We start from the raw sequence: 17,633 nt of genomic DNA, 5'->3' as shown, positions 1-17,633 counted from the left end.
TTTGCATAACATCTCCAACGCATCTGCATACTGCAATTATCCAGATAGGTGCTGAAGTGGACCCAGGCTGAGTTAGGGTGCGCCAGGGGCAGGAGGCTGTTTCCCCCGCCGTTGTTTGTGTTCCCTGATGGCCACGAGACAAACAAGCACACCCCAAGTACACCATTAGACTTACACATTTGAAATACAAGTAATACAGCTCTGTTCGTGGCTGGCATTCAGGCAGACCCCCTTAAATAAGTAAGAAACGGTCTGATTCTGGACCAACACTCCATGTCTAGAACATGTAAGTGATGTTGTGTTTTAGGAAACTACATTGGGTTGATGCTATATAAAGAATTCCTCCTCTTGTTTTTCTTCGCTCTGGGCTGACAGGTGATGGGGGTATTGGGGGGTGATCTTCCTTGTACCCAGCTCCCTCTGGCCAGGAAGTGACAGATTACCGGCCCTTTCCTTAATGGTGCCGTTGTGTTGGGAGACATCGTCTCCTAGGGAGGAGGCTGGCACGTGAGATGGCGGCTGGCTGGCGCAAAGACCCCTGGGAAATCTTCTCAGAAAAGATTGTCCCGGTTCAGAACTGACCACTGTGAACCCCGTGTCCACATTTGTCTCCGCCTCCAGCCTCTCGAAGCTGTTCTCCCTGTGGAGGACCTTCGTTTTGACTCCACTTTCCAGGTGGTGAGAAGGCAGATGCATCTGGGTGAAGGCATGGGGTGCGCAGCCAGGACTTCTCCATGACGTGTTCTTAGAGCCGGCTGATGCTGGGTGCCCCCTGGGCTCAGGGAGCTCTACAGAACTAACCTTGAACCTCCTGCCCCGGCTTCTTCGGCTTCTGGGCTCGAGGGTCCTTGCTGCTGAGACAGGGTTCAGCCTGGAGCCGTGAGGTAGCACCTCAGCTCCTGAAGTTCCATTCATATAGGAAAGTTCACCATTCCTAACACCAAGTCCGGGACTCAGCTGGACCTGTGAGACAGTGAAAAGAGCAAGATGTTTCCATGTGCCGGAACAGACTGAGTCCCGTCCACCTTCTGCCATGCAATGACCATTGCATTCTTTCAGTAACGTCTGTGGGATTGAACAGAAGTAGCAGCTACTATCATGTGAAGTATTATACATTTAGTCGTGAGTATTATCAATATGAGACACTTAGTTGAACACACGATGAGCATTATACAGTCAGTATCATCTCTGAACACCCCTCCCCCTCTCCCTCCTTCCTAGATTAATTCTTTGACAGAGGTAAAACTCTGGAAATCAAATGGTCATTTGACAATATGAGTTCTAAATGATGAATTATCAATCTGGAAAAAAAAAACACTAAAAATCCACCAAACTCTTGACTATAAAGATTGGTATAATAATAATTCAGTCCCCCTGACCTAGTGGTCCTTTTAGAGCAAGGTAATAATATAATGCATCTTAGTCTATTGCAGGACATGTCGGCACTCCGGGCTGGCTACCAACTTTATACCTTTTAAATCAAGATTCTTTAAATGGAGGACACCAGTGAGTATTAAGGGAGACAGCTGATAAGGAAGCTGCGTGATTTTAACCCCTAGCAGTTCCAAAAGTAGAGACCACTTAGCAAACTCCCACCAGCTGTTATGTGGATTCTTCCTCCATCAAGTAGGATTCACTGGTTCATCTTCCATTTTTGGATGCTTGAGAGCAGACCCTCCTTCCTCCTTATACCATGCTCTCAGCAAGAGTATTTCTGAAAAGACAATTTCCTCCATCTTATCAGGCACCTTTGGAAATTATTATCCAGGGCCACTAGTCTTTAATCAAATAGCAGCAAGAATGGTCAGAAGACCCTTAAGTGCAGGTACTAAGTGAAAGAAGCAGATCTGAAAAGGCTTCTTGCTATATGGTTCCAATTATAGCGCTTTGTGGGAAAGGCAAAGCTAGAGAGCCAGAAAAAAAGTTAATGGTTGCCAAGGTGCTAGAAGGGAGAAAGGGAGAAACAGGTAAAGCTCAGAAAAATTCTGGGGCAACAGAACCCCTCTGTGCGATACCACAATGCTAGTCTTTGTCAACGCCAGTAGAAGGTGCAAGAGTCACCCCTGATGTGGACAGTGGGCTTTGGGTGATAGTGATGTTTCCATGTAGCTTTAATGACTGTAATTAACGTGCCCCTCTGGGCGGGGGTTTGATAGTGCAGGAGCTTGTGCAGGGGGTGAGAGCAGAGGAATATGGATCCACTGTAGCTTCTTACTTTCTGTTCTGTTTAGCTATAAACTTAACACTGTTCCCAAATGTTGATTAAAAAGAAGAAAAAAAGAATAGTAAGAAGGTAGAAATAAAAATAACAAAAAGCAGGTCTAGAAATGAGTAAGTCACCTCAAGCCTGCGCAATCCTGTTTTTATAAACACACACACATTTCCCCTCCCTGCTCCTCTGATAGAAATAGAAAAGAGACCATTGTCAAGCTACAAAGAGATAGAAAAATAATAAAGAACTTCCATGAATTCCTTGAGAACAGAAATTGACAAAGACAGCTGAGTCCTGCCAGGTCACGTGACCTTCATTGCAGACTCAACTCTGCCACAAAGAAGCCATCAGTAGCACACAGATGAATGGACAAGGCTGAGCTTCCATAAAATTCTATGGATGCTGAAATTTGAATACAAAAATGTTCATGGATCATGAAATTTTTTCCCAACCATTGGAAAATGGAGAAATACTCCTAGCTCTGGATTGGAGCTGACTGATAGCTGCTCTAGAAAAGTGATTTTCATTCAGTCAGTCAGTCACTCTCTTCCTCGCTCTCCCTTCCTCGATCCTCTCCCCTGAGTTCTCTCTCTTTCCCACTTCCTTTCCAGGTTTCTTTCTGTTTCATCTGAGTGCTAGTTTTACTAAAAAAAAATCTTCTCAAAAAAGTGATTACTCACTGTAAAAACAATTTAATTGTACAAAAGTATAGAACAAAAAGATCTCTCTCCTACCCAACCTCAGAACGCCCCAAAGAAAACTTCTGGTTTATTCAAAGTGAAAGAGGAGACAACGAGCGCCTCCCTTTCCCTCAAGAACCGACTCTCCCCAACCCGTCACAGGTCTGAACTGCCATCCTTACCACCTGGAAAATTATTTGACAGTATATTCTATCTTTTTATCTGATCTGATCTAACTAATGGATTTTTATCTGGTCTTTTTCTTCGAGAAGTGGATGTTGAAATGGCTATTTCCATATTAAGAAATCACTCAGGGTTAATAGTAGACTACCAGCGGGAGGAAGAAATCCATACATTTGATTCTGGGGTTCTCGTTTCATTTTTCTGCAATTGTGAACAAAACAGGGAGGCCTGAATAAGGTCCACCTCATCCTGTAAACCAGCCTCCACTCTGAACAAAATCGGTCCTGAAGCCAGGGTGTCAAGACAGCCCAGAGCAGCCAGGGGCATTATCCTAGTGGGCCCCCTAGCCCGTGGGCCCCACTGAGCCACCCCAGGTCACCAGTGCCATGCCCACCCACTGGGCTTTGTCCTCTTCACCATCTTCCATCTGGACAGACTCCTTTAAATCTAGCACTTTGAGCCACAGCTCCAGCACGCAAAGCTCTGTTTCATCAGCTCTTCCACTTAGGGCCCCTTCCCTGCTCTCTCCCTGTCAGCACCATATTCACAGATTCCACAGTCAGCTTCAGCCCAAACACCATCCTTTCAGCTATTTCCTTGCCAATATCTCCAGCTCCCCAGCCGACACCCTTTCCACCAGAGCCTCCCTCCAAAGTTCCTAACCCTGCTCCCTCCACCCACCCACATTTTCTGAACTTGTGCCCAGGCTGCTGAAGAACAGTCCAGGACCCCTCAGCTTGGCGTCACATGGAGTCGAGGTTTGCTCTGAGCCCAGGCTGCCTGACAGGGCTCCCTTAGTCCCCTCTCCCCACAACCTGCTGTCTGGCACCTTGAGGCTGTGCTTGCCCTCCAGGGCACGCGCTCTTGCCTTCACATTCTCAGCAAATGATCTCACCATCTGGACCCCAGAGACAACAAATGCCCTCCTTGGTCAGCAACTCTCTCCGTTTCTGCCAACAGAACTTGCCTGCAAGGCGACCATCCTCTCCTGTCTTCATCGGTGTGGGGATTCATCTCCTGTCTTCCTGTGATTTTCTCCCACTTTAGCATTTGTTTCTTCAAATTCTCTCCCCCGCCCCTGTTTTCTTGACCCACAGTGCTGACATTCACGCCTTCCTGCCACTCCCCTGAAGGTTGCTCTCGCCAAGACCAGTGCAGTCAACCTCCCTGCCGCAGGTTTCTCCTTGAGTCTGGTAGACTTCCCCAAGGCTGGCATTACTCCTCTCAGCATCTAAGTCAACACGTTCTTCTGGATTTCCTCCTTCCCGTCCTCGAACCCGCCTTGGTTTCCACTGAAGGAGCCCCTTCTCTGCAGCTCCTTAAAGGTCTCCGCTCTCCAGGGCTGACCTGCTGGTCAGTCCTCCCTATTTTGCGCATCTCCCGGCCATGCCATGTTTCCACTACACCGGTCGACACCCATCTTTCCACTACTATCTAAGCGGCAAAGAGGCCAGGCGTAACAAGCTCACATCTGTTTCTCCCACTTCATACCTACACATCAGCAGGTACCAGCTCTTCCAGCTCATCGTGACTAGAATGGAACCCACATCTGTCCTCACCACAGAGCTGGTTGAAGATGGCGCCCTCAGCCCTACATTATCCTCCCATCTCCACCCTCCATGTCACCCATCCCCGGGACTCTGCTCCTAAAATGTTCTCAGATCCTCCTGCCTGTCCATGTCCACTGTGGTGACTCGGGAAAGGCTTTTTTCATCTCTTGTCTGAATTATAGCAGCAGTCAGCTGACAGGCGCCCAGGGGATGCAGAGTGACCCTACTCCGATCGCGACTCCATTCTCAACTCCTCCATCATGCAACCTTTGAAGCCAGCATTGATCCCATCCTGCTTCTGCTTCGATGGTCTCGTTATTCTTCATAAAATCTAAGATTTCTTAAAGGAGGACTTTGTAGCTGGTGGCATCTTAGAAGTTGAATTGAACATTTCCACTGTGGGGCTGGCTGAAAGGGCTCATCTGGAGGTGAGGTCGAGTTGTAAAGGGGGTGGGGGAGCCCAGGAAAAGGAGAGGTTCCAGGGTCCCTGCCCCACCCAAAAGAGGGTGGAGCTGAGCAGGGAGGAGAAGAATCTGGAGAGGAAGATGGAAGCAGGATGGAGACAGGAAGGAGCCTGAAGGAGGAACATGTAACAGAGAGACATGTGAAAAAGCGGCTTTCATTTCTTGGCCCTGGGCTGGTTGAAGGAGATGTGAGTGAGAGACCCGTGGGGAGGTTAGCTACGGCAGCATTCATCTTGATTTTGATGTTGCTCTCTTCCTCCCAGACTTGTCTGGGCATTTCTGACCTTTTCTATGGGTCCCGGCCAGAAGGTGTTTTAGACTTGTGGCTTTGGACCATTCCCATTTGGGTGGGCATTGACCCATGAGGAGATGGCTAACTTTGGGTGTTTGATTTAGAAACTACATTCTTTGTCTCTTCTGTATTGCCACTCATTGTATTAAAGTTCCTTTCCATTAAGATCTTACAAGTTTTGTCTTGTTGCTACGGATGGCAGACCCTATTTAGAGTAGGCAGGTTTGGGGGTTCGGGGTGCCCCTCTCCCTGCCCTATAACAGAGAGGCCAACCAGACCAGAAATCACTATCTCCTCCACCAGGCTGCAGAACATTCGTTCTGAGAAGGACCAGATAATTCAGAAATTCACTGCTGTGTCTCAGAAGAGGGGGCTTCCCGGGGGCAGTGTGGGGCCTAATTCTGACCAGGAGAGTGTGCATCACCCACGGAGCATCTGCGTCACAAACTCCCAGGGAAGTTGGCCATGAGGAGGCCTGCCCACTGTGCCATGGGTCATCTTGGACACTGGGGCCAAAGGCTCAAGGCCGTCACGCCTGGAAGACCCTGAAGGTAGAGGCCCAGGAGCGTTGGTGGGTGCTCTGCTGAGCCACAGGGCAGTGACACTTGCCGCACCCCGAGCTGCTCAGGAGGGCATGTGGCATGGAAGCCAAGGTGCTGCTGCCTGACGCCCACATGCAGCACAGGCCGAAGAAGCCCGCCTGACCAGTGATCACCACAGAGCCAGAGGCGAGGCGCTGCCGACTGCTCACATCATGAAGGACCAGGGCAAGGAGCCAGGGCCCTCACTGTACCCACAGGCTAACAGGGGCTCCCCCAGCTGTACCTGGAATCTGGACATTGCTCCACAAGTGCATTTAAAAAACAAAACATTTAAAGAACACATTGTTTCTTAACATGGCTTGGCCTGCCCCTTCCTCCTCCCTCAGCCTCCTCTGCTCAAAGTGAACTTCCAATTCCATGGACATTGTCTGTTCTTTCCAAAAGTCAGGGCTTGAGCATATTATTTTTTCTCTCCAAGAAATACCTCCTCGAACACTTTTTTCCTAAAAATGCTTACACTGGTCAACTCCTCTTGGGAAACTTCTCGATGTCACTGAATCTGAGCTCAGTGCTCCTACACGCTGGTCTGCCATTGATTAGCTGTCACACTTCAGACAAACTAGACCTCATTCCCAGTGCCTCAGTTTCCTCACTGTAAAAGGACACTAATAATTGCTGACATCTTAGGTTGCTGAGAGGATTAAATGATCCCAGAGCCTGGGACAAAGCAGGTAGAAAGGAGCAGGTTGTTATCCTAATTAATATATCACTGGCTTCCCTAGGGCTTGTGCTTCCCACATCACAGTGGTTTGCCAGGCTGCTTGGCACCTGTCTGCTTACTTCTCTGGACCTTCCTCTGAACTTTGCCATCTGGAAGAGAGGAGATGCATGTATCTTCCTCATTACTGTACCCTGGCACAGAGCCTGAGACCAGGGGAGTAATCACTAGCTGTCCGTTGGATAAATAAATAAAACAATGCTTAATGAAATGTAACATTTTACACATAGACATGCATGGAAATGCATAATCTATAAACAAGGCTCTCTTGATTGTATGGTATTAACTAGATATAAAGACTGACCAAGAAAATTAAAAATTGCTTTTGTCATATAGTTACCCATTTCGGCAACCTTTCTAAGAGAAGGAAATGCCAACATATTTTTTTAGTTTTTGCATTGAAGAATTGGGGTATAGGCCAGAGGTGTGCAGGGTGAGAGGATTCACCAGAGACAGAGTGGGGAGCAGGACAGCCAAACTTACTGAAACACATTGCTGAAGGGTAGAAGTAGGAAACGGGAGAGGTCTGCTGCGCCATGTGGGTCAGCTACCTGACCGGGGATCGAACTCAGGGCTTAGTGGTGATAGGGCTAAGACTTAACCTCTAGGCCAACAGGGAGGCTCTGATTTTTCCTTTTTATTATTTTTTTGGGGAGGGGGGAAGGTTTAAAGTTAAAGTCTTTAGACCATCTGCCGAAAGTGAGTAGAACATTATGAATGGAGACATGCAGATATATGCAATTGGGATGAAGAATTTGCAGGAGAAATATAATTCTGAGTAATTGAGAGTAATCCCTTGAATGAGGATAAAGCTCCTTTTGCTAAAAAAGAGAGTTTAAATGCATTTGTAGGAAATGTGATCATTTAGAACCATCTTTCTATAAAACATTTGTAAATTGTTATAAATTGAGAGGTAGGTTTTTCCAAGTGTCAGGGAACATTAATAACTCTCTTGATGAATGGGATCATTCATCAACTGGAGAATCATTTGTCACTCATTTGACTCAAAACACTTGAAAAACAAGAGAACATACATCACTGAAAAATGATTAAGTTGTTAAGGGCATGCTGACAAAATGAAGGAAAATAATCTTTCCTCTTACTAAAAGTGACAGTAAGAATTTCTTCTACAATCAAAGGATAAATAGAAGGGACTACATCAAGTTAAAAAGCTTTGTACAGCTAAAGAGACATTACAAAAAACAGACATCCCACTGAATGGAAAACATTTTCTCACACAAAACTAGTGATAAAGGATTGATCACAAAGATATACAAAGAACTGATGAAACACAACAAAAATAAACAACTCCATCAAAAAATGGGCAGAAGAGCTAAAAAGACACTTCTCCAAAGAGGAAATGCAGATGGCCAACAGGCATATGAAAAAATGTTCAACATCACTTGTAATAAGGGAGATGCAAATTAAAACCACAATGAGATACCACCTCACCCCAGTGAGAATGGCACATCTTCAAACAACTAGCAACAACAAATGTTGGCGAGGATGTAGAGAAAAAGGAACTCTCCTGCATTGCTGGTGGGAATGCAATCTAGTACAATCACTATGGAAAACTGTTTGGAGGTTCCTCAAACTGCTCAACATGGAGCTTCCCTACCACCCAGCAATCCCACTCCTAGGTGTCTACCCAAAAGACACAAAAACACTGATTCAAAAAGTTAGCTGAACCCCCATGTTTATTGCTGCTTTATTTACAATTGGAAAGACATGGAGGCAGCCCAAATGGCCAAAACTGGATGATTGGATTAAAAAGACATGGTACATATACACAATGGAATATTACTCAGCAGCCAAAAAAAATAAATAAACACATGCCCTGTGCAGCAACATGGATGAAGCTGGAATAGATCATGCTTAGTGAAGTAAGCCAGAAAGAAAAGGAAAAATACCGGATGGCTTCACTCATAGCAGGAACATAATGGACCAGATGAGAAAATAATAACAATAATGAATAGTTATATACCAGAGACATTTATGGGGGCAGAGCGGGGATCAAAAACTGTGGGGGGAGGGAAGTGCACAGGACTATGGTGATGGCACAAGGGTGATTTGGTGATGGGAAGCCTCAGAGGATTACAACTGAGATGGAAAAATGCAAAAAATGATGTTAAAATAAATGATTGTATTATTCATTTTTTAAAAATAATAACAATTTCTTCTACAATCAAAAAATTTTCATGGAAACAAATTACGTAGGTAATAGAAACCCCTGAACAGAAACAGACTGGCTAACTGAAGACATGAAACTAGTCTCTTTCAATGAACTGAGATTTAGGAAAATGTTTATTTTAGTTGATTGACCAAAACCACTGATATTTGCCCCATATCCTGTGCCAGCACCATTCTTCCACACAGTGCCTCTCAGTGCTTTTTCTGGGCAGCATAAACTGAAGTATTGAGGGGAAGGGAGGGTGCAGGCAGTGGGGGGAGGGGTGTCAGGGGAAATGGTAGGGTTTATCCTTTGAAAATCAAGAGTGAAAATACTATCTCCCAGATATCAGTTGGGTCTCCCCTCCCCTGGAGAACCAGCTCTCCCAGTCTTTCAAACACCTGGGCTGACATCTTTGCCACTTGTAGAATTATTTGACAGTCTGTTCTTGCTATCTTATCTGATCTAATTAATGATTTTATCTGGTCTTCTTCTTCTAGCAATAGAAACTGTTCGGAGGGGGGTAGAAAGGGACAAGTGACGAGGGAAAGACTTATAAATGAAAAAGGAGGACTTGAGCAACGCTTCAGAAGAATAAGAAGACGAAGGACTGATTTCATAAGAGACGTTCTACATTGTTTTACTTTATTCTTTTTAAAGATTTATTTATTTGTGCATAAGAGAACTGAGGTATAAGGCCAAAGGTGTGGGTGTCGGGGGTGAGAGGATTCACCAGAGACAGAGTGGGGAGCAGAACAGGTAGACTGACTGAAATATACTGCTGAAGGGAGCAGTGGAGAGACAGAAGAGATTTGCTGTGCCATGTAGCTCAGTTCCCAGGCCAGGGATCAAACTCAGGCTGCAGGAATGATAGCATTGAGATTTAATCCCTATACCACAAGGGAGGACCCCCCATTCTTTTATTTTAATTGGCTAATAAAGAACATAAATATGAATTTTGCTAAGTAACTGTTGGTAAAATGAAAAGAAACTATTAGCTTCTCGGAACATAAATCTTTTCTGAAGAGACAGCCTTATTTTCTGAAGACAAGCAGTCCATCCATCCACAAGTGTTGCAGAAACAGTTGTCTGTCTGGTAATCTATTGGAAATAAATACTTATAATATGAGATGGCATGTCATAAAATCACAAATTATATGGCACAAGAGTGAGAAAATATATAATCAGCTGTGTGTTGCAAACACTTAGGTGTAAAATGTTCTACTGAAGAACAGGAGCAGAGGCGCCCTTGAACTTCACAGCAGGCTTCTCCAGGGGAAGATAATTTCAGCAGAACTTGAGAGGGGAAAGAGGAAGAGGGAGAAAGAGATACCCTGGATAAGGAACATTTTAAGCAATACCTGAAAGCAGATATCTGTTCGATGGAATATTATTCCACCTAAAAAGGAATAAAATTCTAACACATGCTACCAAACGGATGAACATTGAAAACAAAATAAGCCAGACTCAGAAGGACAAATACAGTATAACTCCACTGATAGAAGGCACCTAAGAGATCAAATTCACAGTGCCAGAAAGAACAGAGGTGACCAGAGACTGGGCAGCTGTTGTTTAATGAGAAGAGTTTCAGTTTGGGGTGATGAAAAGATTCTGGAGATGGATGCCGTGAATGTTGGACAACCTTGTGAGCGTGCTCAGTGGCTGCAGTGCACATTTTATGTTTTGTGCATTTTACAATTAAAAAAATGCACGTGGGGGCCCTCCCTGGTGGTGCAGAGGATTAAAGCACAGCACTAAAGAGCTAAAGCCACTTCAGCATGAGTTCGATCCCCGCCCCTGAGGTGATTCACATGGAGTGGCAGACCTCTCCTGACCCACCCATTGCTCCCCTCAGCAGTGTACATTCTGCTCCCCACCTCAGCAGTGTACTTTGTCAGTTGGCCTGTTCTGCTCCCCACTCTGTCTCTGGTGAATCCTCTCACCACCCCTGCACCTCCGGCCTGTACCCCAGTTCTGTATGCATAAATAAATAAATCTTTTTCTAAAAAATGTACGTGTATGCTGGAGTGAGCCTAGAGCCTTGGAGAGAAGGTGGGAATGAGCAAGGAATGGGTACAAAGGCAGATACTAGCTGAGGCCTGGTTGTAGGGGCCTTGAAATGCAGGCAAGTGAATTTTCATGATTTCTGCCTGACTTTTGTCACTGAGCTGATAAGGAACATAAATCTCATATGTTTAAAAAGCTACTCCCCAGTGGTGCACAGGACAAAACAGAACACCTGGAGCCAGAGCCAAGAGTTAGATAACTGTATCAGTAACAATGCAAGTCACCAGGCTTAGAGATGAAAGGAGGGAAAGAAATGACACCAAAAGAAAATGAGAACATTTGACAGCTGTCAGAAGGTGAGAAACGTTAAAAATGGTGGTGTTTCAGAATATGTTGCATGTGATGCTTCACAGCACAAAACCACTCTTTAAGAGGTTTTTTCAAAGCCAGCATATGTTAATGTCTTCTTTTACAACAAAATAATATAGATGTGGAAATCTGATTCTCTCTCCCTGACTTCCCATATGACCAAAGGCAAGTTATTTAGAATGATAAGCCTCAGTTTCCTTTATGAAAAGTGTAGATGAAGCCATGAAACATGTGCCTGGCATGTAAGTGCTATTAAATGTTGCATATTTCATTATATTGTTATATAAATCTCTGGAAGACATAAGCCATAATATTAAAAGATATACATTTAAAATTGATAATTATGTCAAAATTTTTTGAACTTTTTGGCAATTTGATTTCAAATTGCAAAGAAAAGACAGTCTAAGGACTAGAGATGTATCTAACTTGTGCTCTTAAGAAATAGGGCGCTCCCTGGTGGCGCAGCCGGTTAAAGCACAGCACTAAGAAGATAAAGCCACTTCACATGAGTTCAATCCCCGCCTGCCCCGGAGGTGACCACATGGCGTGGCAGACCTCTCCTGACCCGCCCGCTGCTCCCCTCAGCAGTGTACTTCATTCAATCTGCCTGTTCTGCTCCCCACTCTGTCTCCGGTGAATCCTCTCACCCTCCGCATCTCTGGCCTGTACCCCAGTTCCATATGAATAAATAAATAAATCTTTAAAAAAAAAAAAAAGAAGTAGTATTAAGGGACCTCCCTGGTGGTGCTAAGAAGCTCTCTGTAGCCACTGCAGCATGAGCTCAATCCTCAGCCAGGGAGGTGACCCAAATGGCTCAGCAGACCTCTCCTGTTTCACCTGCTGCTCCCCTCAACAGTGTATTTCAGTCCGTCTTCCTGTTCTGCTCCCCACTCTGCCTTTGGCGCATTGTCTCACACCCCATACCTCTAGCCAACACCTCACTTCTTACATGCATAATTAAATAAGTCTTTTTAAAAAATATATTAAAAATTGCTTAATCCTTCTACCATCATCAATCAAGTTGATATTTAGTATCTTATGATTGTTTCTAAGAATCTAGATGAATTCCACCCTGAAGAGAGGAGGTTTTGCCTCCAGTGAAGCTATACACACTATAGAAGCTATAGAAACAAGTAGCAAGAAGCCTTAAAATAACCTATACCAGTATGTACAATATGGTGTCAACAACCACATGTGACTATCTAAATGTAAGTTTTTTTTTAAGATTTGTTTATGCATTCTGACCTGGGGTACAAGCCAGAGGTGCAAAGGCAGTGAGATAATTCACCAGAGACAGAGTGGGGAGCGAACAGGAAGATTGATGAAGTACACTGCTGAGGGGAGCAGGGCCTGACAGGAGAGGTCTGCTGTGCTGTGTGGGTCAGCTCCCTGGCCGGGGATCAAACTTGTGCTAAAGCGGCTGCAGCTAGCTTTACAGTGCTGTGCTTTAACCTGCTGTACCACCAGGGAGAGCCCCTCTAAATGTAAGTTTAAATATTTAAGTTAAATGAAATTAATAATTCATTTCCTCAGTCTTGTTAGCTCCATTTTTTTGATGTTCAATAACCATTTACAGCCAATGGCTACCACACTGAACAACGCATATATAAAATATTTCCATTATCACAGAATATTCCAGAAGAATGAGTCTCAAATACAGGGGGAAAGGAGTACATGCTTGAAACAAAATAGTTTTTTAAAACTCAAGACTTTCTTCTTAAATTGCAGGAGATCCAGATTTGAAGCCTAAAGGCTAAAGGAAGGACACCCAGGCTTGAATCCCAGACCTTTCAGGAGAATAAACCAAGAAAAGCCACCAGATAAAGGCTGATGACCGACATTGATGTTGTAACTGAAAACCGCAGATTTTGTGGATGGGAGGGCCCATGTGCTATGTAATACACGTGTCTTGCCCCAGTCCAAAACTAAGATACCACAACTATGGTGTGGAAGATGGAAATGGTCATGAATTTGCTTGCTTCATTCACCTTGGGAAGCAGTCAACCTTGTCAAGAAAGAAGACCGCTGAAGGTAGACCTTGGGCATGGGGAGGGAAGAGGGAGCCTTCCTTCTCTGGTCGTGTGAGCTTGGTCAAAGCACCTCCTACAGGAGGTGTAGAGAAGACCCTCAGTCATGTCTTGATCCAGGCGTTCTGAAAGTGGCAAAACTAGAAGTAGTTATGCTTTCGTTCTTGTACAGAATCCTTTGCTATTTTCCTACCCTCTTTAATCTCAACATAGAGAAATTTTGTTGGGAATTACTGTGTGATCTCAGTAGTGTCTGGAGACTCTGGCAAGGGCATGCTCATGAGCCCAGGGTAGTGAGGGCAGCACTTATGAGTGGCAATCTTCCGTGTAACAATGGCAACACAACCAGAGACCAACAGCCTGGGAAGCGGCCAGGGTGGGTGACCCTGACTGACCAGTGCTAGCACACCTGGGATCCACGCCCCAGGGACGGCCACACACCAAGCAATGCAGAGTCTCCTATGACCTCATGACTGTCTCCTTCTTGTGGTTACCTTCTATCACTGGTTCTTCTCTTTCCCCACTTCCACAGTGTAGGTACTTTATAGCTTCTACCTTTCCTTCTTCGCATGTTCCACTTTCTTACTTTTTTTTCTTAAAGATTTTTTTATTTATTCACCAGGGACAGAGAGGGGGCAGAACAGGCAGATCATCGAGGCACACTGCTGAGGGGAGCAGCGGGGGGGGGGGTGTCAGGAGAGGTCTGCTCGCCATGTGGATCTCCTCTGGGGCAGGCGGGGATCGAACTCATGCGGAAGTGGCTTAAACTTCTTAGTGCAGGGCTTTAACCCACTGTGCCACCAGGGAGGGCCCCTACTTTCTTACTTTTACAGAGCTTTTTTACTTTAACAGAGCTTCAACCCCTCACGGATGTCCCTAACTCTTGCCCCCTTCATCCTCAGGTTCCTGTCCTCTGAGGCCACTTGACCTGAGATACCTTCAGCTGAAGGGCCCAAAAGCACCACAGGCCCACTGCACTAACCCACCACCACCTCCCTTTTTTACCCTCTCTCTACATTTCATTCCCAGTTCATCAAATCTACCCCTGGAATATATTTTGCATTTAACATAAACCATTTTATTCAAAGCTTTTCTGAAACCCCTTGGTTGGACAATTGAATGACCTCTGAATTGGCCAGTAGTCCACAGGTAGCTATTCCACGTGACCAGGGTCTCCACCCTCAATGCTACATCCCAGGTACAATCACAGTTACCCGTCTCTAAGGCCTATTGTATAGCCTCCTGGGTGCATTCGCAGGGACCAGAAACTACTCTCCCATGCCACTTCAAATTCCCAGCCTTACACTCCACTACAGGCTGGCTCGCCATCCTTCCAGGGTGCCTCCTCCACACAACTGAACCTTGGCCTTCCCTACATTCAAGCAAACAACTAGCACAGGCCACCAGTGGCAGGCACCTGTGGCATGTCAGCTCCCCGCTGGACTGTGAGACCAATGTGACACAGGTCACATTGTGACACAGGTTTACTGTTTCCCCTTGAGCATCACGTGAACAAGCCCTGAGCACACGTGCCCCGGACTGTAGCACAAGCTAGAGCAGGACACCAATGCCACAGTCTGCGCCAGGACTGTCCAAGTCCCCAGTGCCCCAGAGATGGGAAAAGCAGGCACAAAGGAAGAGGGAACTTACCTATTGTCAACTGAAAAAAAAAAAAAACCAAAAAGGCACAAAAAATGCATTTTCAGGCAACATGGCCCAAGTGGAGAAAGCAAGAACCAACAGTCGCTTACTAGGGAGACTGTGTGTGGTGACCTTGACTGAGTGACTTGGCGGTGCAGGCCATTCCCCAGGAGGACGAGTGTATGTCATCGACCCCCCCAGATGTCTCAGCCGGGGCAGGGAGTGACTGCAATGGAGAGAGCCCCCCACTGTACTTTTCACCCATCCATAAAGAATTGAGAGCACAAGATCAAGACTGCCAGGTGCAACACCGAGCCCAGCCCAAGGCCAGCACCATCCCGGTTGGAGATGAAGCTTCGTGACAAGTTTGATCATTCTTTCACCGCTGTGCTCCTCACTGAGCACCTACAACCTATGCAGCTGAGTCCTTCAGCCCAGCATCACTCTGATCAGAAATACACTCTAGACTCTGGGAAGCACCGGTCTGCATGACGAGAGCTCAGGTGAGTAGACGACTGTCACTGCGTGTCCACGGCAGCACACCCGCGCCCCCTCACCTGCCCAGGCTGCACCGCTTCGGCGTGTGTCTTGCATTTCCAGTTTCCAAACCTCTCTGTGTGTGTCCTCTCCACACAAATGAGGCCAGGGCCATTCTAGGCCTGTCAGTGGCCACTGAAGACAGTCAGGAGAAAGCGGAAGTGGTGCTGCAAGGCTCGTCTCATTCCACAGCGATGTGTTGCCCATTCGGGCCAGGCCCTGCCCTGGGTGCTGGGATTATAGGAGTGGCCGGAAAGGCCCCTGCCCTCATGGTGCTTACCTTCCAGGGGCCCACCGTGCTCCAGATGATGTGTTCTCTGCCCAGCTACCATGTCTCCCCTGCACGCCTGCCTCAGGCAAGGTTAGGCAGTGGTCTGAACACGCCCTGCAAGAACACACCCCATCACGCTCTCCCCTTGGGCACCTTCCTCCCTTCTGTCTGTCCACTTCCTTTTGGCAGTCCAACTCACACCTAGAATCACACCTCACAAAGCTTTGTCCAGGGCCCTCCCTGGTGGCGCAATGCGTTAAAGCGCAGCCCTATGAGGATAGCCACAGTCGCTTTAGCATGAGTTCGATCCCCAACCTGAGCTGACCCACATGGCGCAGCTGCTCCCTGCTGCTCCCCTCACAGTGTGTTTCAGTAGATCCATCTGTTCTGCTCCCCACTCTGTCTATGATGGATCCTCTCACCCACCCCCCCGCCCCCCGCACCTGGCTTGTATGGCAGTTCTGTATGCACAAATAAATCTTTTTTTAAAAAAGCTTGTCCATGCCCCCACTGGGTCTAGCAACTCTCCCTGCCCTCGCCCTCACCCCCCACACACGTACCACCCCTTCCCCCACCCCCCCACACACACCTCACCTTGGCCCCGAGGAAGGGTTCTTTGTGAAAGGGTTACTGTGAGGCTCTGGCTCGCCCTTGACTAGATGTTATTTTCTCGCTCTTGGTTGACGTTGGTCATTGGAATCCACTCAGACTCACTCCCTCTACCTGGTCTTCACTCGGGTCTCTCACCCCCCCCCCACTCTCCCTCCTCCCTCAATCTCACAAGGCTCTGAGAACAGCAGCCTTGGCCCAGGACCTGGGTCCCTAGGGGCCATTCCCCTGAATTCAGTCTTGGACTGAGAAAGAAGCTGATCCAAGTTGGTCATGGTGGGAGTGAAATCCAGAACATTTCTTAGAGCATCATGGGGGAGACCGCAGGGCCCACAGGTGGCTGAGACCCTTGGGCTGTGGCAGCCAGTGGCAACCACCTGCTTGACCCAGGTCAGGCTACAGACCTGGATGCGCCCCTAAGCCAGGACTGCTTCCTGACAGCCAACACTGCCCCCCAAGGAGGTCTGGGCTGACTCTTCTGTCCTGAAACACCCACTCTGTTATGGGGTAGAGAAGCCGCAGCAGCTACAGTATTTTATGTTGTATCCCACCACACCATTGCAGGCTTTCCTCGGCTTATGTAGAAGTTCCCAGAAAATACCCTTCATTTTGCTGACCAAAACCTAGACTCATTGATAGCTTCATCTAAAGCAATGATTCTGTCCTCCCTAAATTGACTCAACTTTCTGAAGTGCCTGAGCTGTGCGGGCCACAGCTCAGAATTGAAAATGTCAGTTAACTTTAAAAATGGAAATGATTCAAATGTGCCCTGCTACACCCATGCATTAAGGTTTTGTTTGGCAGTGAGGCTGATTTTTAAGTTCCTGAGAGTCACTGAAACTGAAGTAGAAATGTTAGCTCTCTTATTAAGGAGTGAAGCATAGAATTTGCAGCTCTCATGTGGAAAAGAAAGTAAATAATTCAGAAATCATTTCTATAACGTCCTTTTGTTTCTTTTTTTTCATTACTTCAAGGTTGTTGGCACAAAATTAACCAAAGGGAAAGACAATTCCCCTTCTAGCCTGTTATTACTTTATCCACTAGGGCTTATGGGCGTTTCTCTGACCATTGCTCAAGGACGGAAGCTCCAGGATATTCTGTGAATATCACAAATATTTCCCTGCCTGCACACACACACTCACACAGACACTCACATGCACACTGACACAGACACACACACACACAGAGACAAACACAGACACACACAGAGGTATAGACACAGAGAGACACAGACACACACACACAGACAGACACACACAGAGACACAGACACAGAGAGACACAGACACACACACACACACA

General features: G+C 46.5%; 1 protein-coding gene across 1 annotated transcript in view; it reads right to left on the bottom strand.

Annotated features, from left to right (window-relative positions):
- Positions 1-327: 327 nt before the first annotated feature.
- FAM124B (family with sequence similarity 124B) overlaps positions 328-17,633 on the bottom strand; it is a 19,957-nt gene continuing 2,651 nt past the window's right edge. The window contains exon 2 of the mRNA XM_004674233.1: positions 328-963. Within this exon, the coding sequence (XP_004674290.1) occupies positions 328-963 (636 nt within the window). The remainder of the gene's footprint in view (positions 964-17,633) is intronic.

The sequence above is a fragment of the Condylura cristata genome, unplaced genomic scaffold (assembly GCF_000260355.1).
Source record: "Condylura cristata isolate star-nosed mole 26May11 unplaced genomic scaffold, ConCri1.0 scaffold00002, whole genome shotgun sequence".
Taxonomy (NCBI): Eukaryota; Metazoa; Chordata; class Mammalia; order Eulipotyphla; family Talpidae; genus Condylura; species Condylura cristata.
Note: the sequence above shows the minus strand (reverse complement) of the source record. Positions and strands in the feature narration are given on the sequence as shown.